This window comes from Parasteatoda tepidariorum, chromosome 10 (assembly GCF_982258835.1).
Source record: "Parasteatoda tepidariorum strain Cologne lab strain chromosome 10, Ptep-v5.0, whole genome shotgun sequence".
Lineage (NCBI taxonomy): Eukaryota > Metazoa > Arthropoda > Arachnida > Araneae > Theridiidae > Parasteatoda > Parasteatoda tepidariorum.
The window spans coordinates 39,902,248-39,929,423 of NC_141764.1; the positions used below are offsets into that span (position 1 = coordinate 39,902,248).

The 27,176-nt window shown below is 31.2% G+C and overlaps 2 protein-coding genes across 3 annotated transcripts; both read left to right on the forward strand.

The window, feature by feature from the left end:
• The first annotated feature begins 1,673 nt into the window (after nt 1–1,673).
• LOC107440633 (uncharacterized) lies at nt 1,674–14,210 on the forward strand. 2 transcript variants are annotated; one of them, XM_087153289.1, is made up of 6 exons: nt 1,674–1,852; nt 6,587–6,713; nt 8,483–8,588; nt 11,430–11,560; nt 12,487–12,610; nt 14,039–14,210. In XM_087153289.1, the coding sequence occupies exons 2-6, from the start codon at nt 6,686–6,688 to the stop codon at nt 14,169–14,171; spliced, it is 522 nt and encodes a 173-aa protein (XP_087009415.1). In that variant the 5' UTR covers nt 1,674–1,852; nt 6,587–6,685; the 3' UTR covers nt 14,172–14,210. The 2 variants fall into 2 exon arrangements, with proteins under 2 accessions (XP_087009415.1, XP_087009416.1); XM_087153290.1 differs by having other exon boundaries at nt 1,683–1,852; nt 6,656–6,713.
• A 2,996-nt stretch (nt 14,211–17,206) lies between these two features.
• LOC107440628 (uncharacterized) lies at nt 17,207–26,825 on the forward strand. The gene is made up of 5 exons (XM_043048117.3): nt 17,207–17,596; nt 19,725–19,833; nt 20,924–21,054; nt 24,375–24,495; nt 26,510–26,825. Exons 1-5 carry the CDS (start codon nt 17,566–17,568, stop codon nt 26,649–26,651), a joined length of 534 nt encoding a protein of 177 aa, XP_042904051.2. The 5' UTR covers nt 17,207–17,565; the 3' UTR covers nt 26,652–26,825.
• Nucleotides 26,826–27,176: the final 351 nt, after the last annotated feature.

The following is a 27,176-nucleotide window of genomic DNA, read 5'->3' on the forward strand; positions in this document are numbered from 1 at the left end:
AATTTCTATGAAAACGTTATAGAGATTTTTCTCTTATAGTAATAATTAGGTAATAAAACAGGATGATATGGCAGCAATAATCAATCTTTTTCCATTGTGGCCATTTTTCATTTCTTTTATTTTCGCTACAATATTTCTCACACTCATTAAAATTTAGCTGCAGAATATGGTTTAAATTAGTTTCAACCTTAATATGGTGTTAAGTATATAATCTTTTCACTCTTAAACATTTTACGCGTCAACTTGAATGGAATCGTGGTTTAATTTAATACAATTATTTTACGTCAAGGTTGCACGTTATTATGATTATGATGCCAATATTAGACGAAACAAATTCCGGTAAATACAAAACTAAAAAGTAAACTTAATCGAATAAATAGGTTCCATGCCACGCTCTAAGACACCAGGATAAAATTATCGTACGTTACCACACTTACCAAAAGTTATTACCAAATGTAATGTTAAATGTTATAAAACCATATTTTATTGTTAATTTTACCAAAATCGCAACCAAAGCACTCCGTTAAAATTACCAAGCGTTTTAGTGTTCCCATGGAGGTTCACACGGCGACTTTTACCATATTCTAGTTGTTTCAATCATACTTTTTTCTCAGTGCAAAAAAGAAGAAAATAATTGACTTTTGTCAGACCAAAAACGAAAAACAAAAAACGCATCACCTTCCTTATAAACTTCAATCACCGCTGTTAATTTCCCTACGTTTTTCTACACCGGTAGAAATTTCTCAGAAAAAATGGTTATATAACATTTTATTGAAAGATTATTTACCATATTTAATCAAAACAGTCAAATAACCATAAATAAGATGGTAATCATATTGTTAAGTTTGAGAAAAACTATTTATTAACTGCTTTCACCTGATACGGTTAATGGAGTTCGAGTCCTAGTGTTGACACCACAATATTTCCTCCATTTCATTCAACACATGAAGATTTTCCAGTATCCGGCACTCTCCAATGACCAATACCATACGAAAAGCCTATATCTAGTTAAATATGTCTATTAAAATAAAGTCCTATGTCTAGTTAAATAATTATTTTTTCTTTTTTTACGTTTTCGAAAAATGCTGGTAGTAAATGGTTAAAAAACCGTACAGTTTTTTATTCATGGTTTTATAACCATACTTTTTGTAAATAGTTTCAGAACCATAAAGGAAAAAAATGCTCTTTACCGTAAATTTTACGGTTAATCGGATGGACAGACAGCTACCAGTTATTTTACCATAATTTCAGAATGAAAATTTTAACAGTGTATGGCAAGTGATGACTACATTAAATGAAGTTACGTATTCTTCTTTTTTTTAAAAAATCTTTGAAAAAAAATGAATTTATTTCCATGCTTTAGTTCATTCAAAAAAACACAGTTCTTAAATTTCTATCGTTTTATTTTATTAAAAGGAATTTTTACCGATTAAATTCCCTCATCTCCTCCATTTTAGTTCATCGTGCAAGAAACTGCATGAAACTTCACATGTTCCAAAAAAAAAAAGTAAAAGAGTTATAATCAACGTTTTTAATATTAACAATCAACTTCTGACCTTGTTTGTCGACTTATAAAAAGAATGTTAAAGGGAAATGAGTATTCATTTCATTGTCATGTGATTTAGATTGCCGATGTAGTCCGAAATAAAATAAAACGCATCAAACCTTATTTAACTTCCTACACGTGCAAATCTATCTAAACACTTTAAGAGTTCATCAAACTACTTATGGTTGAGATATATATCTCTCTTTATCTCTATGCAAATATATTTAAAGATTTTTTTTTATAAATGTTTTCCATTTAGAAAATGAAGTTAGTCATTGATTATCGTGGTACGAACAATTTGTGAAGGTAAGTTTTTAATCATTTTTCAAAGTATTTTTCGCGAGAACTCACGCATTAATTGTTAACATTTCAAGTATGTTTATGTATAGTATCAAACTTTATTTTGAAAAATAGTTAACATTTCTGGGACTTTAAAATATTGGTTATGGTTTTCATCTTAGACTTGGTTGTCATATGAAATAACTCTTTTCTGTAATATACTAACCATGTTTGTAATATACTATCTTTACTATATTATGTACTATTTTGAATATACTATGTTTGCAAAAGTGATTTATGACGGTTAGGCTAAATTCGGTCTATGCTAATTATGAAAATAGCACAAAAAGCCTAGATGACCGTTTAAGTATTGCTTATTTTTTAACCAGCACAGTTTATGCTAATTATGAAAATAGCTCAAAATGCCAATATGACTGTCCGGTTAAGAATCGCCTATTTTTCAGTCAGTGCGGTCTATGAAAATAGTCAGTGCTGTCAATGAAAATAGCACAAAAGGCCAAGATGACTATTCTGTGTAGTATTGCCCATTTTTTAGTCAGTGTGGTCTTTACTAATTATGAAAATAGCACGAAAAGCTAAGATGACTGTTCTGTTAAGTATTTCCCATTTTTTAGTCAGAGCGCTTTACGCTAATAATGAAAATAGCACAAAACTTCATGATAACTGTTGCCTATTTTTTTCAGTGCTGTCTATGATACTTATAGGAGTCGTGATGGCTCAGGTGATAGAGCATTCACCTTCCAATGAGGTGACCCGGGTTCGAATCTCAGCGATGACTGGTTGATACGAAATCCGCACCGGCTTGCATTGACCAGAGCACTGACGAAAAATATCCTCAATGGTAGATGGATCACGGGTTAGAGTCTCCTTGCCGTCAGGCTAATCGTGGAAAGTTTTGGTGGTTTTTCTCTCCATGCAACGCAAATACGGGTTAGTTTTATCAAAAGTCCTCCATGAAGGCACATTTCTCCCAATATTTGGTCCAGGAATTTCCTTGTCTTCTAGATTGGGTTCAAAATTAGAAAGTTACAGAGATAAAAATTGGTGGCTGGAAACTCAAAATTTGGTCGGCTGTTCAACGACGGTTACAAAATAAAATATACTAATTATAAGAAATAGCACAAAAATTGTATAATAAATTGTATAAGAACTGTACAAAAATTGTATAAGAAATAGCACAAAAAAAAGATGACTGTTCTGTTAAGTATTGGATATTTTTAGTCAGAGCGTTTCATGCTAGCTATGAAAATCGCAAAAATTGTTTGGATAAAAGAAAACCCCACTTTAGCGAAAATTAAAAGTGTTTGAGATCTTGATTTTCAATTTTTTGAAAATTTATTTCAACCATGCGTTTCTTTCGGCTCATAAAAATAGTCAAATTTTGAGAGCTAGTTTCATTGATTTCAGTGAATATAGATAAATGAAAAAAATGGAAAAAGAAGAAAAATGATGTAAAAAGTTTGATAGGGTAAACCAAGAAGTTAAGGAACACACAAGTAAATTAACATTTTATAGATATTTTTTAAAACTAAGTTTTTAAAAGTTTTTACTTAGATTCATTGGTAACAGTAGCTTACATATAGAACAATAGGAAGTCATCTAACAATGCATTTGGTTACCTGGTCATATAGTCAAAAAATTTTGAATTTGTTAGTATCTCTACAACGCATTGTTTCTTTGACAAAATTATAAGGTCAGTGTTTGTAGTTATTTGTTTAAAGTTCAATTAATTGCACGTGAAATGTTATTTTTCTCTCTGTGAAAAAGAGAATTCAAAATATGGTTATAGAAGTTATGTTTTATTTATTTTAAGTATCATAGTATAAGTAAGTACTGAAATTAAGGGGTTTTATTAACTGGATTACCAAATGATGTAAAGTCAATGAATGAACGAGTGTTCCTTTACTGAAAATTTTCCAAGTTAAGGAAAATAAAAGAGCATTTTAATTTTCTTGCACCTTTAGCCCTATTATACAATAAAATTCTGTTGAAAAATACGCAAAACAACTTCTAGGCTGTGAAGAAACAGGCATGCTCCTTCACTGGGAATAGATTTGCCAGTGAATGAACAGTATGTGTGAAATATGATTTTACGTGGCTCTAAGATAATTAGTAGTTCTTCGATATAGAGGACGCCTAAAATTCTGTTAAATGTTGTATGAATAATTGCTAAATAACTTCATTTCAAAATGCTAATTCAATTGCCAAATTTATGAAAAGAATTATAATTATAATTTATTTATAATTTATTTTTATAAATGTAATGTTTAGTTACATCATACGTTAGACAGCTTAATAAACTAAGTTTACTAATCGAAAACTAGATAAATATAATAATAAAAACTTGAATAGAATATTTTTTTGCTAGCTTCCGTGCCAATAATTAGCTAAATTATTATCCTAATGTGGTTTTTAACGTCATAACGGAAACGGATAGGAAAAATCCATTTAAAGACAATCATCCAGGTGAAAAATGGGTGAAGCTTTTTTTAAGACGACATCAACGCAATGCGAATATAATTTCAAAAAGCAAAGCTTCCCTTACAGAGAAAAAAGCTCCAGAGTGGTTTAAAGAACTTTAGAGAAATCTTGAAGAGGAAAGTGGCCCTGGCATTCCTATAGAAAGTGATCGCATCTACAGGAGTTGCATATTGTCCTTAAACAGGAAAAACCTTTGGCGCTAAAATTATAAGGATTTATATTCTATAGTTCCTAGGAAAGAAAAAGAAAAAACAACAGCTTTGACCAACATTTCGGCTGGTGGAAAGAAGTACCTCCAATGGTAGTTTTTCCTTGCTGAAGAATTCCTCGAGGTATTGCAGAATCAGTTCCTGCTATATATTTCGTAGGAAAATGTGATTCAGGAAGTGAATCGATGACCATAGCAACATTTTACGAATATATTGCAAATGCTTCTACCCATAGCTGATTAAAAATGCTATCAAATTCCCTATTTTGCTTAATCTAGATGGGCATAAATCGCTTATCAATTTGAAAATGAGCAAGTTTTGTCCATAAAAATAAATTCTCTGGTTTAGCCTTCTACTTAATTCTACTTATGTACTCCTGCCTTGTGATGTAGGTGTATTTCGTGCTTTGAAAGCTTCATGGAAATCTTCCGTTAGATCTTGAAAGCAAAAGATTTGTAAAACAATATGTAGAGTGAATTTTATGCCCATTTTTAAATAAGCTTTTGAGGCATCGATTGATGAAGTTAAAAATTAAAATACTTTTAAGAAATGAAGTATTTTTCCATTTGATGTTGAAAACGTTGACTTTTACAAATGCATGCAAGACAGACACGAGTTAATGACCAAAAAAGCTTATCAACAAAACACATACTTCAAGAGTATCGATTCACAATTTCTTCAGAAGCTTAAGAATGAAATCTCTCAAGATATGTTGCAAATTTTTAAAGGAACATTGACAGAAGAGTCTAATCTTCCAAATATCCAATAGCCTGTGCTTTTCTCAATATGGAAGAATTTATTGCAAAAAGAACATTTGGTTAAATCAAACTTTCGCTCTGAAGCTGAAACAGCTAACTTTAATAATGAATGTATCTTGAAAACTGATTTTGAGATATATCCTCTTGAGGCATTGTTAGTTAGTCAAAAACAATTGATTCTATAAGTAATCAAACTCAGAAAATAGTAAGTACTGCTGAAGACCCACTAGATATAAGTCAACGAGAGACAAATTTCCCTCAAACTGCGAAACTCCTTTCCCTCGTGTATTATCCAGTGAGGAATTTGGAAAAGTGATAAAATAATAATAATAAAAAACATCATTGGATAACACTATGATAAACTTTCATGATTCAGAATCAACTACCAAATTTTGAGAAAGAAAATGAAAAAAAGTTATTCTGTATTTAACTCTACTTTACTTTTCATTTCATGAAAAAAAAGTAAAATTTCAAGCAAAAAATAAGTTGAAAAATTTTTAAATTTTCCGCGTTACTTGTGGTTATATGTTGTAATTTCATAAAAAGTCTTGTTTTGAGAGATTTGTATGGCTAATGAATTCATAAAGAGCATTAAAAAGTCACAAAATTAAGTGTTCTTTAACTGGAAAATTTTGCATTCTTTTACTGGTAAAAACTGTTCCTTCACTTGGTTATCTTACTACTTATTATTTAGACCAAGAAAAGTTTAAAACTTAAGCTTAGAAAAGCTTAGAAAAGCAAGAAAAGCTTAAAGCTTATATAAGTTTCCTAAAAATTCTTTTACATAATTTGTATTTAATAAGAAATATGTTAACACTATCATTTAACTAAAATTACCAATTTCAAAATTTTTATGATTTTTTTAAAGACAAGCTAAATTTAAGTGTTCCTTCACTGGTTAGTTTAACCTACTTCTTTTAATATTTAAGCTGTTAGTCTGTTTTAAAAAAATAGAATTTTTCTTTGCCAAGTTAAAACTGAAGTCACACGCATATATGAAGTAGCATAAAGTTAAAACATATAATATAAAACAGTAGCTTTACTTTAAGTTGAAGGTTTTTATTATGGGAATTTTTTTCCATTTTCGCAAAACCACTTCAAATTATATCTTTGAGTTTGTATAATATGCAAATATAAATTGAGTAAGTAGGTAATATTTCATACGGTTTGAAGTTTATGTCACTATTTGTGGTATGAAAGTTTATCGGTGATAAAATTCTGATATAATTATTACGAAGTGCTCTTAAGATATCTAGTAAACCTTTAATCTTTTGATTTTGATTTATTTTTAGATTAATACAATTCTTTTGTAAAAGATATGCTATCTGTAAAGTTTACTTTCAATCAACATATTTTTAAAGGTGCTCTTTTACTAATATATACCTGAAGCTATGAAGTTGTATTGGGCATTCGCGTTTGGTAAGTGAAAAATAGGCTTATTTATTTTATTAATATCAGAATATTTTCTTGTTTTAATTTTCCTTCTCATAAAAATGAAAACACTTTTTTTTAAAAAAAGTTTTAAGCAGATGTATTATTTTAGAGTTTAAAATAGACCCTTTTTTACTGGTGCTAATAAAAATAATACGTATTGTATGGTAAGTGCTTCTTAAAATTTATTCTATGTGAATAAACAAAATAGCAGTTGAGATATGACTTACGCTGTTGAGAATCATTTTTAAAAAGTGATATTTGTAAAAGTTGATTTCTCTGGAACTATTCGACCAATTTCACTCAAATTTTGTATTTTGCAACGTAAAATGGCATTTGTTTAAAAATATTTTAAAAATTCTATACCTTATAATTCAAAATTTTTTCGACTATTATTTAATAAAATAATAAAAAATAATAAATATTTACTAAGAGTTATATTTTGCATGAAATTATCTTTGGATAAGAAATATTTATAATTGCGGGAAAACATTTTTTCACCCCCTATGTTTTCTATCCCCTATATTTTTGGGGTCAGAAATTTGAATCCGTAGGGAAAAAGATATGTTTACCCAGAGAAAGTGCTCTTTCGTGTTTGATTTCGTAACTTAAAAAATATGGTTTGCACTTATTATTTAGCATATTTGAGGTTACCTCTTCAAACCTTTAATATTGAGTACTAGAACGTAAAGATCTGATCATTAGATTTAAAGTTATTTACGGTGGTCCGTTTATTTTTGCTTATTTATTTCTTTGCGCACTGTACGTGGAAATATTTTTATGCACAATAAAATATGAATTGAATAAAGAATAAGATATTTTTTCCATGCAAGTAATGGCAACACTTGTAATTTTACTTGCATACATTGACTTTGTTTCCTGCATATTTTCATGTGTTACGCATTGAAATCATGCTACTGATTGCTGAAAAAAAAGTGAAAAAGCACATGCTATTGCCTGTACGTAAATACAGTATACACTGGAATTAATTTTACAAAATTGACTTCCTGTGAAATATTAAAATTAATTATGTTTATAAACTAAATCTCTTGCTCATTCATGTATTAAACACTCATGAAAATTTAGTTGAACAAATTTTTTATTTTATATTTATTTGCTTTAAAAGTTTTTCTTTTTTTGTGAATTTTTCATGCATGAACAAGAAAACAGATAATTCAAAAACAGTATTCTATTGATTTTTATGAAAATAATACAACAGCCATGGAAATTATTTTAAGAAGTAAATGCGATATAAAATTTTAATTGCAATAACACATGTAAACTGTGTTCCTTATATCTATAAAATTTCAGTATTCATCGTTTTTCCTCATATGTACTTCCATTTGCTATTTCACATGCAAATTGGTTTTTCCTACTCATATTTATTTCTCTTAGAATTCGTTAAAGGCAGCAAAAATTAATTGAAAAAAATGTTTTACACTAGTGAATAATGATAAAAATTATAAAGCCAAGACAATTTTGAATGAAAAAAATATTTCTAATTATAATGCTAACATTTACTCAAAACGAGAATGAGGAAAATAGATATTTCACAATTTTAAAGACATATTTATACAATTTTCATCCTGTGTCTTTAAAATTATATGAGCTTGTTTAAATTAGAAAAAAAATCATGCAATATTGGACTAATTTAATATACTTTGCAGTTTGTTAAAATACCAACCCCATAAAAGCTTATAATTTAAATGAATACCTTCTGCAGATCTGATGATGCATAATATTCATACACTTTTCAGTATTGGTCAAATTAGCAGCATCTGATTCAGCATGCTTCTTAAAAAGTCTCACCGATTGTCGTTCGAAGTTTCAGGCGAATGACACTGGTGATTTCACTTTTTGCAAGTAAGTAAAAAAAAATTTTAATTTCAAATTTCTTTTTGAATTATTCTAAGAATTTAAGTGAAGGAAGAGTTTTTTGGTGTTATATATAAGAAAAATTAAACAACGTGAAAAAAGCACAAATAACACGGCAAAAACATGTAGATTCAGTAACGAAGAATCTTCCTCTTTGTCGAAATACAGAATAAAAGAGAGAAACCCATAAAAGCAAAAGATAATTACGAACAAGTTGCAACAAGGAAGAAGGGGCTTACCAATAATGTAGGGAGATCGAGCTTGAAGCAAAACAAAGCATATAAGATACAGGTGTTGTGAAGGGTAAGATAAGAACCCCAGACATTGCAAGAAGTAGAAATTTAAAGGAAATAGATTTCTAAAATTTTGAAAAATATGGAAAGCTAGAAAAATTAGCTACTAAATTTATAGATTTTTTTCACAATAGGAATAATTACCGGAAATGTTAGTCTCTTTTAGTGGTATTATTTCACGTTATATAACTTTACCTAATTAGTTAATTAGTGTTATTTAACTAATATCTTCAACTGCACTTGTTTTAAAGAGTTTTGAATCTCAAGGTTGTTCTCAAAGTTTATATAACTAATAAATTTATTAGTCCTTGAATTTTTAATTCGTTATAGGTTTTAATTCATTTCTTATTCTGTGTCTTACATGAAAATTTCAACTACAATAGTAAGGATTAAATATATTTAACCCCTAAACGATCGGTTAATTTCCAAGAAAACGGTCATGAAAGTGACTATTTTTTTGGCTTTTGTATTTGTATTACGTATTTGATTAGTGCTGTAACTAGTTTAAAATAAACTAACTATCCACAATTACCTTAAAAATATCCTTGTACTGCCATCAGGTGTGTAAAATGCGAAATAAAATGTTTTCCGGGCAAACGAAATGAATTAGTTTTATTCTTATTGGCGCGTTACTACTGAACACTCCAGCCCGTCAATATCACGGGAGTGAGAAATAACGGGTGAAATCTCACCCCGTCATTTTCACGGGAGCGAGAAGGAAGGGGTTAAGAATGCAAGTTAAATTTAATTTTTATTGTTTTTTATACTAATAAATAAAAATGCTCTTGAAATTCTTTTATAAAGTTTCCTTCTATAAACCAACATAGTGTCCATTCCTGTGAGTCAGAGACGATGAAATTTGGTTTTGAAACCACAAGGAAAAAAATCCTGAAACAAAAATAATCCATATTTCAACAAATAGATGGTATTTTTCCTTCACGAAAAGAATATTTATACATCTCTGTGTGTTCTAAAGTCTCCAAAATCTCTATCACGAAATGCTTCTGTATCCCCAATAGAATAAAAAACTGAAAATGATAATATTTAGGAAGAAACTTTTAAGTTAAACTGAATTGAAATCATGCCTAACACATCATGTTGCTACAATAGATCTATAAGCTCCCCAGACAACGGCTGAACACATTTCGAACTCGTTTATTATATTTCATATCCGGTGTTCTGCCTATCTGTTTTTGGGTTAATGACTTTCAATATTCAACTTCGCAGTCTGGTAATTTTGAACCCAAACCATAAGGCAAGTGAGTTTCTGAATCAAGCATTAGGTCAAAGTCCTCCGTGGAGGACCTTTTAATGGAACCAACTCGCATTTACGTTTCATGGAGAGAAAAACCACGAAAACTTCTCCTGGTTACATTTTATGGAAAGGAAACTCTGGCCAATAACCAGTCCATCACTAAGATTATCTTACTTCACCAATGAGATTAGCGCGTGCCGAGAGCAGCATCGATTCCTGGGATTTAACTGGGATTAACTTACATGACCTCATTGCAAAGCAAGCCCTCTATTCCCTGAGCCACTCCTCTTAGTGAATATATATTTTACTAAAATGAATTGCATATAAAAATATATTTTATTTATTTATATTTTACATTACCAGTTTGTGGTTGTAATTTCTACATACATGCATTTTCTGATTTCCAATGGAAAAACTATACGAAAAGGAAGGTAATACTATGCAGAAATAACAATTAAAAGTTACAGATATCATTGTTTAAGGAGGTTTCGAGAACGCAAATATTAGTAAGAATATTAGTCGCATCTTAGAAGAGAAGCAATGGGTTCGATTCCTGGATGAGCAAAAGGATGAGAAATAATAAAAAGAGCCCTTCACTAATCAGAATAAAATCACAACTTTTACAAGAAGATTATCTGGAGAGCGAGATCCTCAATCTTCCAGTGAATCATCTTCGCCCTATCCCAGCAATTGTCAGTCTAATGCTATCTAATGCATAGTTTAACTGAAGGGAATTTTTTGCAGCAGCACCGCACTTTTTCTCACAAGGAAATTTGTCTATTTATTTTCATATATGCATCTGTAGTATGCTTAAGATAGACCAACAAGACTGGAAAATTTTGTTGATACCGTAGTATCCACAGAGACAATTGCTCGTATTGCTGCCGTGAGCTGATGGCAGGACGAGTTTTTTAAATTTATAATATAAATCAATAGTTGTTCCAATTCAATCTTGAGTACTTGCACCTCTCCATCAGATGCTAATCTGTTTTTCCTCTGAAACAGGCGCAGAGATATGTAGAAGAGACTCGAAAAAACTCTAGTACCTGCAAACTAGCCAAACTTATATTTAATTTTAGACAGATTTCCTTTACTGCAAATTTTTTATTTTTGTTGTTCATAGAGCGTATGTGAAGTTTCCTCGACACTCGCCTACCCGAACGGACCCTATTTGGTTCAAACAGTGTAATTTTAACTATAACTACTATAGAAATATTTTTATTTCTATATTTATGTGCTTATTTGTTCACTTTTACTCATAAATTTGATATACTTTTTTAGAATGATTAAACCGTTAACAGAATGCATGTATGAAGCTTCAACATCGTGTAAAACAGGATTCGAGCAATTGGCAGAGAAAGCATTATCCATACAAAATGATCTGTGTACAGAAGGAACATATTACTACAATGGTACTTTTTTAAATATGAATCAGAATATATTAAATTAGTAATATTATGTACTTAACTCATTTAAAAAATTCTCAATAAATAAAAATATACTTACTACAAGGGTAGACAACAATTCAGAATTTCTGGAAGTCAGAATCAAATTTTAGGATCCTAGCTGATGGAATATATTCAAATTTTCACATTTAAATTGACTAAAACTTTTTTATTTCGTTATCAGAAGAGTAATCAAAATTTATCGTAATCAAACGAGTAACAAAATATATAAATATTTAATTCATTTTTATGCACTGATATGCCATCACTTAGAATTCTTTGTTTCGGCCTTTATTGCAACGCAGTTATGTTGGCGAATTGAAAATAATCATTTTCTATTAACTGACATATGAGAAGTTTCCTGCTTAAATAATGTAATAAGTTTAGATTCGCAAATAGTTGTCGAGTTTTAAGGAATATTAAAATAAAAAGACAATTCGCTTAAACTTAACCCGCCCTAATTTGTCTCATGGAAGATGATTGATTTCAGCATTCGTTCAAGTCAATTTATTGACCACGGTTAAAAATATAAAAAAAAATAATTAAACCTTGTTATTACCTTAAAACTCTCAACTATACATACAAATATATAAAATGCTTAATTGTCCGACATTCTGCAATAATTCCACATACGGGGAATTTGTTGATTTCGATACAATTTCTAGCGCACAAAAATATGTAACTAATGGTATTGAAATGGATACTACTTCTTTACATAATTCTAATTTACATTATCTTTACGTGTCTTAACTATTTTGACTATAACGGCTACACTATGTTCTCATTATCTCTCGATTTATGATTATTTAGTTTCTTTGGACCAAAGTGCTTTCGAATGTCGGGCAATTATTCATAAAACTCATCTAACATTTCTACTTTCCTTCATTTTTTAGCTATTAAAGGCGATAAAAATTGTGGAATGGAAATTTTACTTGAAAATTGTAAAGATCGTCAAAATAAAGACAGAAAGGAACCAAAACAAAAACATTATAATGGTGAAAATAACAATGCTTGCGAGTAAGTTCTTTGTTTGTTTGTTTTTCTTCGTTTTTTTGTAATTTAATGTTTAGTAGAATTTTTTCCAGATACCTCTCTCGGCCAAAATTAGTTTTTTTTAATAAGCTCGTTGAACAGCTACCCAATTTTATGGGTTTACGACTGCTAATGTTCAATTCCGTAGCCTTGTAATTTTGAACCCAATCCAGAAGACAAGGGAACTACTGGATCGAGTATTGGGAGAAATTTGCCTTCACGGAGGACTTTTTGATGGAGCTAGCCCTCATTTGCGTTACATGGAGAGGAAGACCATGAGAACCTCCCGCGGCTAGCCTAACAGCAAGGGGACTCTAACCCATGATGCGTCTACCACTGAGGATATTTCACGTCAGCACTGTGGTCGGAGCAAGCCGGATACGTAATTCGTATCGACTGGGATTCGAACCCGGTTCGCCTCATTAGAAGGCGAACGCTCCATCCCCTGAGCCATCACGGCTCCGCCAAAATTAGTTTGAAAGGATTTCCTTTATGTGCCCTATCCGATTTCAATAAAATGTTGTCATAATTGAGTTGTACATGAGGCTTTCAAAGTAAAGGGCACGCTTTATGCGATATGGCTGGCCAACAGTTGGTCATTTTATTTGAGAACAAATTGAACGTTTAGCGAATTTTTTGCTTTAATTTTTCCAAAAAGATATCGGAATGTTTTAATTTTTGTTTTATTCATCTCTCTTTTTAATTATCAATAACGTAATTCAGTTTGAAAATCATGTCCTCCACTTCAGACAGTATGAAACATGATAGCTGTTCGTTAGTATGAAGCGTGAACATTGCATGAAAAATGTGAAATTCTAGAGTAAATGGAATCGGGCAGACAGTACGAGCATCGGCATCGAAATTAATGAAATCAACGACAAAAACTTATTGCACCAATTTACGGTTTAAAATTAGACTATATTTTGTTTAAATGGTTTCGTCATAATTAAAAGAAAAGCTGTTATCTGGGGCGTTAAATTGTTGCTTTTTAAAAATAAGATATTTTTATACCGACTGTACAGAAAGGTATTTTATAAAGGGTCGGATTAAAATTAAAAACTATAAAGAACTTAATTATTAAGACAAAAGTTTTAATAGTTTTTTATTAAATGTAAAAATTAGCCGATAGATTAAAAAAAATGATTTTGTCTTTATAATTTAAAGTACTATTATCTTTATAATTTCAATTTTATGCAGAATGTCTATCTCCAATTCATCAAATAAAATTATACGTTTTATTGCACATTACAAATGTATTTTTATTAATTTATTAAATGTTTATGCTTGATATGTTTTATTTATTTACTACAAATTAATGTCGTATATATTTACTTATTTAGTTTTTATTTTAATTTATAATTTTTTTCATGAATTTGCCTGTTGCTAATTGTTTTAAATTTAATTTTTCTTTAGGCATATTGATGACAATCGAAACTGTATGCACCAGAGGTTTGAGAAATGTTCCAAAGATACGCAATACATCTTTCAGGCTACCTACGATTCTTTTACAGAACTGTATAAGAAAGTCTGCGAATTTTTGTCTTAAACTGCTGTACATTAACTATTAAAAGTTTTTTAATCAATATTCAGTAAAACTACTTATCTACATTCAGAGAAAAGTCACTTCATTACGCTTTAAAAACTACTCTAAACTTGCTGCTTTACATAAAACTGCTAAACTTGAACACTGCTAAAACATGAAAACGCCTTTTAAAAAAGCATGCAATAAAAAATATTGCACAAAACAAGCGAAGAAAAACATTAAAATGAAAACAAAATAAAACAGTGATTAAAAGACGCATTCAAACCAAAAATAGAAACTAACGAAAAATAGTTAATTAGTATTAGGATTATACTCTCATAAAAATAAGTTCATTGCTGAACCATAACATTTGTTCAGTGAAACCTGTTTACCAGTAAATTGACAACTTGTCTAAATTAACCTCTTTTACCAAGAACCGAATTTATCTTATTTACTACAAGTGAGTAAAACCATTGTAACCAGATCACTTACTTATCTTCCATGTTGACCACTAAAACATTCAAATCTGTCTAAGACTGTTATTGAATGTCGTTCCAAAACATTCATAAGTTGGCCAACAAGAAAAGCACTTTCTTGGGATGTTTTCTATGCTGCTATGTTGTGTATTAAAATTTCATCGAATGCGGAAAATAGTAATAAGAGCTGATTTAAAGTCCTTTGAAAATTAATTTTGTAGGAAAATTATTAGCGTTCATACAAGCTATCCAAAAGAAGAATATGGTATGTTTTGTGCTATGTAAACTGAAGAAAAATAAAGCACAAAATAAGGAAATGGACATACTATAACTTCGGTTCTCTAAACAAGAACCTTCCTCTGTGTCCAAACACCAAAGGACTGCAGAAAAGTAAACCCTTTCATTTCCTACTGTCACTTTGTGTTCAGGCTCCGGGGAAGATTCTTGCTTACAGAACCTGCAATAATAAAATATGCAGTTCTAAACGTCTTTTTTAATCTAGGTCTCTTTTGAAATCACTTACTGGTTTAGTCGCTTACGGTGGGTTCCTTTCCATTGTGGAATGGAAGGTAATAAAAGAGCTGATCTTGCTATGAAAGGTACCACTGTTTTACGGAGACGCAATCATTCTTTGACTTTTCATTTTGCTAAATTTCTCATAAAAATAAATTTTGAGAAAATATTTAACTTTGAGTTGAATGCATTAGCTTGGACAAAAGCTTGTATATATTTATGTGCCAGTGGATCGTCCATCCCTAACCTTACACGAAATTCTGTTGTTTGCCATTTTCCGTCTTTTAACAGGACGCGAATAACTCAATGCCCATATCTTTAAATTAGATTTAAGAAATTTGCGCCCTTTGCACAGCGTCCTTTCATTGGACGACTCCTTTTTCCAAAAAGAAAGTGATGCCGCGCGTGCTTCATTATTTGCATTAGTTTTACCAAAACAGAGGTAGCACTACCTTCCGCAGTGATATAAAAATTTATATTTTGATGGAAAGTCAAAGCATAGTACTTTTTAAGAGCTAAAGTGGTGAATAACAGAACAGAACATCCACTTGGTGTAAACAAATACGAACTACCTTTTTTAATAGTGGGGCTTTTCATATGTTGAACACCTTTTTGGTTTAAGCATTAATAGGTTAAGGACTCTTCGGCTTGCTGTCTGTCTGACAACAAATTGGAGTCCAAGCTGCAACCATGGACAGTTGCCATACCGACACGTGCACTGCTCTTAAAAGTATGAATTGCATTTTTCAGAAATATTGGAAAACCAGAACACTTAGTGATTTAACTGTTAAAGCCTGGTATTTGTTATTTGTTACCAGTAAATATATATTTAAAGAACCGAAACTATACTTTGTCCTTTTCTGTGCCTTATTCACGTTTTTTTCTCTTCCTTTTACACATATTATATACGTTATTCTTATACACCGAAGAGCCATTACATTATGACCACCCTCCATCTATAACAATGGGCTCGCCCAGGTTTTCATGGTTTCTCGCCCAGAAACAGTGTTTTCATGGGGCACATTAGAACAATCCCTGACGTCTGTAAGCTACTTGAACATAGTTGCAGACCAGGTTCACCCATTCATAGCAACAGTTTTTCCTGCGGGTGATGGTGTTTACCAACAGGATAATGCACCATGTCATAAGGGTCGAATCGTCATGGATTGGTTTGAGGAACATTTTTTTGTTGCCACGCTACCCCATCGCAATGTGAGGGAATTGCAGGACCAGTTGGTGAGCGCTTGGTACCAGATACCTCAGACTACCTATCAGCACCTTGTGGAATCAATGCCACGGCGGGTGCTAGCAGTTTTGAGGGCTAAAGGTGGTCCTACATGTTATTAGCAGGGTGGTCTTAATGTAATGGCTCTTCGGTGTATATGTAAAAATAACATTCTCATTATGTAAAAAAAAGATAATGACTCACGCCCCTCCATAAATTGACCCGTCGGTAAATGCACCACAACCCACAACTGATTAGCTTAGACAAGTCTGACTGTATTTTGAACTGTAGTACGTTGCAAATTTGCTGCAATCATAATAAGGTGTTAAGTTTAACCGTGTTTCTGCTCAAGTTTAATATTGGTATCGTATAATCGAGCTTAATTAGGAACACTATGTTTAAACTTCCCACCCTATTTAAGTAGCAGCTAATTAAAGTGATATTATGACATAACAATCTTCAAAGTTTCTAAGAATATTGCCAAACAATTACCACGTTTATCAATTTGGAAAAATGTTGCTATAACCGATAATACTCCAACATCTGGCGAGTCTATTTAGTACCCAGATAGACTGCTTTTTTTTTGTCGTATGCTTGTTTAGGCAGAGGGGGCGCGATTGTTCCTGTTTTTCAGTGGCGCCATCTATGGCCAAGAATTCGACTTCTGCCACGCCATTCACACAACCACAATCCGTTTATAGGGCGGGTCACATTCACACACATTCATACGCAAAGGACATAGAACACACTGAGAGAGAAAGAAACATCCATGCATTGCCCTGGATTCGAACCCAGGACCTTTCTGATGCAAGGACAGTTCCCTGCCCCCTACACAGGCCTGTCGGCAGATAGACTGTTCAAAACCTAGAACGATTCAGCTCCAATTCAGCTAAAAATATATAAACCTATTATCTGTAATTCTGTAATGATTTTATCTATTCTCATCAAACGGGTGAACTCTTAACTGAGAAATCGAAAACGTTATCGCTTTTATTCGGAAAACCTAAATATTTTTTTAGGTTTCATAAAATTGCTTCTTGGTTTAAAAAAAAAAGAAATTACAATGGAAAGTGATAACGCTTTTCTCAAGTGACGCAATTAACTGATATAGTCCTTTAACAGCTGCCGAATTTTTTTATTTTTCACTACTTTCATACTTTATTCAATAACAAAACAACGTCGATAATCAAGATTGGGACTAATCATGAAGTGGCTCTCTGGAATTGTACTTTGCCGTAAGTTGAATGAGTACTTCCTTTTCCAATTATTTATTTTTTGAACATCTTTATTTATATTTCATACTTTAAAATTTAAGACACAATTGAAAAATATTTTGGCTGTACCGAAATTATTGCTTGATAACAAATCTTTCTAAATTGTATAGAAATGAAAATCTATAAAAGAAGTCATTGTTACAATATAAATTACACTTCGATAATGAAGTGATAAAAAAAATTATTAAACTTCTTATGCAATGATTAATATTTAAGAATGATTAAATATAAACTTTAAAACACTAATTTTTCTATTGCAGAGCTTCTTATTCACTTGTTTGATAAATAACAAGTAATTATTTCATTATTATAATATCGAGTAATAATTTCATTGATAATAAGTAAAACTTACTTTTATGGCAAGTAATCTTAAATTTTTGCTCTTGACATATTTGTTTAAAACTAAATTTAAAATGAATGAGTTACTAAAGGCAACTATCATAAAGCCTCATCTGTGACTCAAGTTGTTGGATAAACATTTTACATTTACATAATTACCTCATAATTACCTCATCCACATAAATTGAAACATTTGAAACCTAAAGCGCAGTGACCCCAATTTCATTTGAATATACATATTTAATATATTAATGATCACCACTATTCAGATGATTATAAAACACTGGAGTCAGAGTCGAAAAAATTATGTGAGAGTCGGAGCTGGAGACGAAAAAATTTGCTTGAGACTTTAGTAAGTTAAAAATTCGCTCATGCATGTTATCTGAAGAAAAAGAGATTATGATCTGCCAAAAATCCTTCAGACAAATGTTTATAATTATGTAATGAAATTTATAATAAAATGTTATGACTATTATTTGAATTATTAACTTACTGGACTCTGACTCTAGTAAGTTAAATATTCTGTCATGTAGATTATCAGAAGAAAAAGAGATTATGATCTGCCAAAAATTATTTAGACAAAAGTTCATGATTATGTAATGAAAATTATAACCCGAAGAATGACAACTATTTAAATTATTATTATCACACACTTAGTTAAATGAATTCGAACATTTTTAAGCCTGTGTTTAGCCAAACTATTGAGAAAAAAACTCAGAAAAACAATAAAAATATTCAATTATCGAGATTAATAAAAAAAGTATCAATAAGTTGCCAAATTTATTTAACCTCAGTTAAGAGTTACTAAGTTACTCAATTAGAAATTACTTCTCACTTAGTAACTAAGTTAATTAAACTGAAATAGATGAATAAATTTAAATCATTATTTTTAAATGTTACCTGATTTGTGATTATTCACTGAACAATTTTTTGTCGCAGAACATTTAGATATATGCGTGTGTATATGTCAAAAATAGGTTTGTAGTTTTTTTCTTAAAATGGTTCACACAATTTCAATAATTTACACGAATATATTTGTTTAAATTTTATTTCTTCAATCGCTATGTTATAATTTTAAAACAGAATGTAATTTTAAATAAGGTGCTTTTCAACTTAATCACGCAAAAAAATATACAAATAATTTAAAATTAACAATAACTTATCGAAACCAAAATAATCTTAATGTGATTTAATCGAAACTTTCATTGAGCATTATTCGGAGTCCAGCTCTCAGTAAAAAACTTTTCAAATGCCGACTTCGTCCACTTCTCTAGCTTTAGACAAGTATGTGTAATCCTACTGTATTTTTTTTAAATCAAGTAATATAAGGAAGAAAAAAGATTTATAAAACTAAAATAAATAACTAAGAAGTAAAAATTAAGTGAATATGGTTTCGATTTTAATATTCTTTTTTGGTCCTGTGGTGACCAAACACCAAACAGATCATAAAGTCATTTAGAAAGCATCACTGGCTTCGGGTGGCAACTTTGTTTATAGCAAACCTGCGATGGAAGTGAGGGTGTGCGGTATTGGATCTCGTTAACTTGTCTACCGTAAAGTGGAAGACTTCGTGCACAGGTCGTCGGGCTACCAAAGAGAGGGAGCCATCCCTTCTGCAGAAGATCACAATTGTAATGGAATTTCTTCGGATCATTCTCATGGATGCTTCCCAGACCGTCGCCAATACCCCATCGTGCAGCTCTAGTGTGACGCACATAAATAACAACTATAATATTCTTTTTGTTTTTAGTGTTTGTAGGACTTGCAGCGTGTGACTTTGCATGCTTCAATAATACAATAGGGAAGTGTCAGAAAAGATGGTTTCAAGATCACCACCCAGAAGAATTTACTCTTTGCACGTGAGCTATTTATTGATTATTTATTTATTTGTAATTTATTTAATGAAGCTAATAGGTAAATATTAGTGAAATCAGCAACTCCTTCATCACTAACAATCTTAAAGGGAAAGTGATTCAAAACTACACTGGTTAACAAAATTAAGAGATTTAAAGCATTTTCGCACATTTCTACGACGCTATTTCTAAACGGTTCTTGATATGGAGGGAACCTGGAACCCGATACCATCCCAGCAACACTATCGAAAGGGACCATTATGCTCGTGGAGGACTCTTAGTTTGGACAGGAATCATGCAAGATACCTGCACACCGCTCCATGTGTTTGAGAATGGTTCCGTGAATGCTCGGAGGTACAGGCAGGACGTCCTAGAGCCCTATGTGCGTCTTTTCGGGGCGCTGATGGCCCTGAGTTCATTTTTATGGACGACAGTGCGTGACCACATAGGGCTCTCATGGTTGATGAGTATCTGGAAAGCGAGGATATTCAACGAATGGATTGGCCAGCCAAATCCCCTGACCTGAATCCTATTGAACATGCTTGGGATGCTCTTGGGAGAGCTATTGCGATGCGCCAACCTTCCCCCAGAACCATTCTGCAGCTAAAACTTGCTCTGGTGGAAGAATGGGAGGGTTTTCCACAAGTCCTCTTCAACTCCCTTATTAACAGCATGCATACTCGTTGTGCATGCTGTCTGTCTGTCAGGGGTGGCCATACACCATACTAGAGGCAACACACACTGTACAAGCCTCACTTTTACTCCCATCTTTTATCCTTAAGTTCAGATTGGATTTATTGGCAATAGATCTTGGCAGTGAATGGTACTTTCATTTTTGTTTTGCATACTTTATTATCGTGGAATAAGCCATATCCATACCAAATTTCATTTATTTATATTCAGTATTTTTTGAGATATTTGGGGAAATGTCTTCCATTTCTTACTTTTGTCGACCAGTGTAACTAGCGCTGGTTAAGTTGATACTTCAGAAAGTTAAATGAGGGAGTCGGTATGTAGACTATTACAATCAGCCTTGTCAGTACAAACTGAAGACTGTACTGTTAACTATAAGCTATTTTAATTTTTATCTTTTCAGAATGCAGCCACCTTTGACTTTTTGCTTGTACGAAGGCGCTATAATATGTCAAACTGGGTTCGCAAATTTAGTTGAGAAAGCATATTTTATTCAAAATTCGGTATGTTCAGAAGGAACTTATGCTAACAAAGGTAGGTTTAAATTTCGAATTTCATTAAAATTACCACTTAGTATTAATTACTTTTTCAAATAATTCTTTAATTTTTTTCCTATTAAGTCACATTGGAAACCAAATGCTGAATTTTTCATTTCTGTCTTTTTCTATAAGTAGAGCAATTTTTCTTTATTCTTTTTCTTTTCAATGCTGATTGATACTCGTCTCTCTCTATAAGTTGAGCAATTTTTCTTAATTCTTTTTTTTTCAATGCTGATTGATACTCGTCTTTTTCTATAAGTTGAGCAATTTTTCTTAATTCTTTTTCTTTCAATGCTGATTGATACTCGTCTTTTTCTATAAGTTGAGCAATTTTTCTTAATTCTTTTTCTTTTCAATGCTGATTGATACTCGTCTTTTTCTATAAGTAGAGCAATTTTTCTTTATTCTTTTTCTTTTCAATGCTGATTGATACTCGTCTCTCTCTATAAGTTGAGCAATTTTTCTTAATTCTTTTTTTTTCAATGCTGATTGATACTCGTCTTTTTCTATAAGTAGAGCAATTTTTCTTTATTCTTTTTCTTTTCAATGCTGATTGATACTCGTCTCTCTCTATAAGTTGAGCAATTTTTCTTAATTCTTTTTTTTTCAATGCTGATTGATACTCGTCTTTTTCTATAAGTAGAGCAATTTTTCTTTATTCTTTTTCTTTTCAATGCTGATTCATACTCGTCTTTTTCTATAAGTAGAGCAATTTTTCTAAATTCTTTTTTTTCAATGCTGATTCATACTCGTCTTTTTCTATAAGTTGAGGAATTTTTCTTAATTCTTTTTTTTTTTTTCAATGCTGATTGATACTCGTCTTTTTCTATAAGTTGAGCAATTTTTCTTAATTCTTTTTTTTTCAATGCTGATTGATACTCGTCTTTTTCTATAAGTTGAGCAATTTTTCTTAATTCTTTTTCTTTTCAATGCTGATTGATACTCGTCTTTTTCTATAAGTAGAGCAATTTTTCTTTATTCTTTTTCTTTTCAATGCTGATTGATACTCGTCTCTCTCTATAAGTTGAGCAATTTTTCTTAATTCTTTTTTTTTCAATGCTGATTGATACTCGTCTTTTTCTATAAGTAGAGCAATTTTTCTTTATTCTTTTTCTTTTCAATGCTGATTGATACTCGTCTCTCTCTATAAGTTGAGCAATTTTTCTTAATTCTTTTTTTTTCAATGCTGATTGATACTCGTCTTTTTCTATAAGTAGAGCAATTTTTCTTTATTCTTTTTCTTTTCAATGCTGATTCATACTCGTCTTTTTCTATAAGTAGAGCAATTTTTCTAAATTCTTTTTTTTCAATGCTGATTCATACTCGTCTTTTTCTATAAGTTGAGGAATTTTTCTTAATTCTTTTTTTTTTTTTCAATGCTGATTGATACTCGTCTTTTTCTATAAGTTGAGCAATTTTTCTTAATTCTTTTTTTTTCAATGCTGATTGATACTCGTCTTTTTCTATAAGTTGAGCAATTTTTCTTAATTCTTTTTCTTTCAATGCTGATTGATACTCGTCTTTTTCTATAAGTTGAGCAATTTTTCTTAATTCTTTTTCTTTTCAATGCTTATTGATACTCGTCATTAAGGTATCAGTAGGGCAGATTTGTTGGCTACTTTTTCAGAAGCACTGTATTCGGTTGACCAACGTACTCCCACAGTAAAGACAGATAGTGCAGAAAATGAAAGAACATCCAAGTCTGTGACTCGAACTTTTCGGATGTGATGTCAGCTATCTGACTACTACAAAGTACGGTCAACTTTCTAAGTTCTAACCATCAGAAAAGTTATTGCATTTTCAAAAAAAAACTGTATCTGAGTTTAATTGCATCAATCTTCAAGTCTCAATTACGCTTACAATAAAAATATAAATTTCCACTTATCCCAATCAAGGTCTCTGAAACTATTCACCGCTTCTTATTCTATTTTTATTAAATTTTAGATGATAAAATTTCATAACGAAGAATGTTTTGAAATATTGTCCTTCAGTAATTTCATTACTTTATTATGCTCACAAAAATAAAATGGATTTTGAATTAACAGTTTCTAAAACGACATATTGTTTTACTCTCTTCATGGAAACACAAATAATTACATTTTAGAAAAACTAAGATCATGATCAAATCTTACATCAAAAATGTTTCGACAAATGATTATTTCAATAATGCTAGACACAAACTTGCTTTATAAAAACAGATTTTTTATAATTCAATTTCCCTTATTTTAGCTGAAAAGTAAAATTATACATGCAAAATTTCTATCAATTGATGTTAACTTACAAATAAAATCAACATTAATTTATTGTAGACTTTGTCTAGATCGTCAGATACCTAAGTATTAGATATGACTTCAACTAAATCTGGCACTTTCATTCATATACGTATTTCTTATCATCATTTACGGGCTTTTTCGTTGGTCCAGTCATTTATGATCGCTCGAATTCTATATACATAGTGTCCCACAGTTACCGATCGTAAAGACACGGTTCGCAGTCGAACACCAATGTCAGTAAATGAATGGACTGCTGTCTGCAAACTGGTGAGTGACTACTTTGATTAGCCTGCGTGAGGGCGAAGGGTACGCAGTATCGGTTCCCGTTAAACTGTTCCACAGTAAAGCACTTTAGGTCGTCGGGCTCCCATATACAACCGTTGTTGAAAAGCCGAGCCAATTTTCGGATTTACGACTACTAATGTTCAGCTGCGTAGCCTTGTAATTTTGTACCCAATCCAGAAGACAAGGGAACTCCTGGATAAAGTATTATGAAAAATTTGTCTTCGTGCAGGACTTAATGATAGAACTAACCGGCATTTGCGACCACGAGAACCTCCCACGGTTAGCCTGACGGTAAGGGGACTCTAACCCATGATCCATCTACCACTGAGAATATTTCTCGTCGGCACTGTGGTCGGTACAAGCCGGATGCGGAATTCGTATCGATCAGCCACCGACGGGATCGAACCCCGGCTCACCTCATTGGAAGGCGAACGCTCTATAGTGGGCGCTAAAGTCGGGCTTCCATAGTGGAGGAGCAATCCTCTTTGCAGAGGATCAAAATTATGATAGCTGATCTCAGGATTATCCTCGGGGATGTTTCCCAGACAGTCGCCTATAAGCCGTTTTGTAGCTCTAGTGCGAGTAAATAAAGTACCGAGAAGTCGATGTCGAGTCAAGAATAAGTGTGATTTGATTTACCCTGCTTAAAAATTCTAATGTTTCAGCTATGTCGGAGGAAAATATAATACATTAGTTATGCTGACCTACGTATAAAAATCCTTTGTAATAACTCAAATCTGAACCACTTACTTTTCAGTGGTGAAAAACGACCCAGTTTGTAAAATAGAGACGCTTACAAATACAACAGGATGCAATGATGAAATTTCAACGTATAAGAAAAGGAAAGAATTGATTGGTTTGGGAAACAAGCTTTGCTAGTAAGTATCTTAATGTGGACTTTATTTTTAACCATCTATTTCAATAAAATGTTAATAATAAATTGAATGTTGAAAAAAAAAGCTCTTAAATATTATTTCTATAGTGAGTAACTTTGTAAATATGGCTATCTCATTTTATCTTCACAATAGAATTTCTCGAGGAAAAATTTTTTTATTACAATTAAATGTCCCCATTAAAGTTTAAAAAAAATAGTTTTTTGATTTTGTATTGGTTCGGTTTATATTTATACTAATTATACTGCAATTAAAATTTTAAAAACCTTAACTTTGAGCTTTTGGTTATTTCTAATACAGTCTCTAATTACCAATAAGCTCGTAAATCAAATAAAATTAATGTAATAATAAAATTATTTTCGTTTTACGTAAATTAGGTGCATCGTTCAGAAAGTGAAGAACTATAAATTATATATCAAATATAATGTAAGCAAACAACTTCAAAAAAATCAGGTTTAAAAAAAATTGCTTTTGTTTAAATATGATCGGATTTTTTGGAATTGAGAGGAATAAACTCTCAAGTTTGGTGAATAATGCGTGTTAGAAGTCCCCTTTTTTTCAGTTTAACATAAATAAATACAGTTCAAGCAATTCCTGTTTAAGGAATTAAATAATCTATTTAATTTTTTATCAAAAACATAATTGTAACTTTGCGGATCATCGGGGATTCGGCAAAATACACGTATTTCACTCGGAGAAAAAAATTCTTTTCACATTACCATACTGTTTGGTGATGACATTTCAGGTAAAAAGAGAAAGAAAAAAATACAATTCTGTTATTAAATATCTAAATATATGTAATTCTAACCATTCGTTTGATATTTATTCCGTTAATATGGTAATGATTTATGGGAAATACTGTTCTTCCAAATTATATTTCTTATTACCACGCATTTAGTAAAGAAACAAAACTGAAAAAAAAATTTAACCGAATAAATAATTTTTATGTCCCTCTCTAAGGTATCATGCGAAAACTATTAAATTTTACCACACTTACCATATTTTGCCGCATATTATAAAACCACATTTTATTGCTAATTTTACCGAAATCATTATCGAAGCACTTTATCATATTCGAGGCGTATTGACCATACTTTTTTTTCAGTATACTTTTCAGCATTGCACATATTTTTCTTCACGTCTAGAACCCTAAAGAAGTAGATAAATAGATAATTTTGATTAAAAGACAAATGGTGCGAAAAATGGCATGGTTGAAAAGAAATTATCCATATCTTATAAAAAATTGCTCTTGATTAAGCTGTTACAATTTTCATTCTAAAATTGTGGTAAAATTAACTGGCTGCAGTCTGTCTATCCAAATGACCGTGAAGTTTACGGTAAAGAACATTTTTTTATCTTTACAGTTTTGAAATCATTTGCAACTAGTATGGTTAAAAAAAACATGAATACAAAACTACATGTTTTTTTAACCATTCACAAGTACCGTGGTTTCAAAACTGTGAAAAAGGAATTTAACTGGATATTGGAGATAGTTTAGCAGCTTTATGGTGCTGTCATCTGTATGCCATGTATATCCTAATAGCCCAGGGTAAAAAACTGCGAAGTGTAGAACACTGGAAACTCTTCATGTGATGAAAGAAATGGAGGAAGCATTGCGGTATCTACGCTGGAATTCGAACCCCCGTTCTATTGGTCATGTGATTGAGAGATTATTCCTCTCGGCTATATATACATATCTGCGAAGAACTAAGCGGCTTCATTAGGTGACTCTAGTTATGGTGATAAAATTCTGGTTGTTTAACCGTATTAGGTCAAAGCAGTTAATAAACGGTTTTTTCTCACAGTAAACAGTTTGAATACCATCTTATTACTGGTTATTTGACTTTTTTTTCGAATATGGTAAAATAACAATTAAATAAATTGTTATTTAGCCATTTTTTTCGAGGAATTTCTAATAGTGTAATATATAAAATGCGTTTCAATTTGTTTAATACTTTTAATTATTCTACTTAATATTTCATCTTCAAATTTATTTCAGTAATCTTGATAAAACTGTTGAGTGTATGTTTCGAAAGTTTGAAGTATGTACCAGAGATACTCAAGTAGTTTTCCGAAGGGTCTACGAATCCTTGGCTGCAGCGATGAAGGAAGTGTGTAAATTGATGGACGAGCAACAATGAAGATACATCTCATGATCGTCTTATGTCTTGTAATAAAAAAAGGACTGAGAATTCTGGGGAAAGAATATCGAAGTTTCTATTTGATACCGAAAACAATTAAAGAAGATATTGAAAATAAATATATATACCATGTAATGAATATCTTATTAAACAATAAAACCAGATATTGAAGAAGTTCGCGCAGATATATTTTAGCTCATGCAAAATTTTAGGGCAAAACTGTGTTAATAAATATCATTTCAGAAAAAAAAGTGTTGTCTATCAAAAGATAAAAAGTAAATTTTTTTTCTACCATACATACGATGTGAATTTAACGTTTAACAAACAATGTAAAGTTATAAATTTTTTAAAGTAACATACAAAAAGTTTATCACTTTTCCCTTGATGTTAACAAAATGTCATTTTAAAATGCTATTGATTTTTTGCAAGCATAAAAACATTCGAACACAGATGAAACTGTGCAAAAGAAGATGTTTACATATGCATCGCTTTGAGCACATGTATAATGTGAAAAAATAACACTTC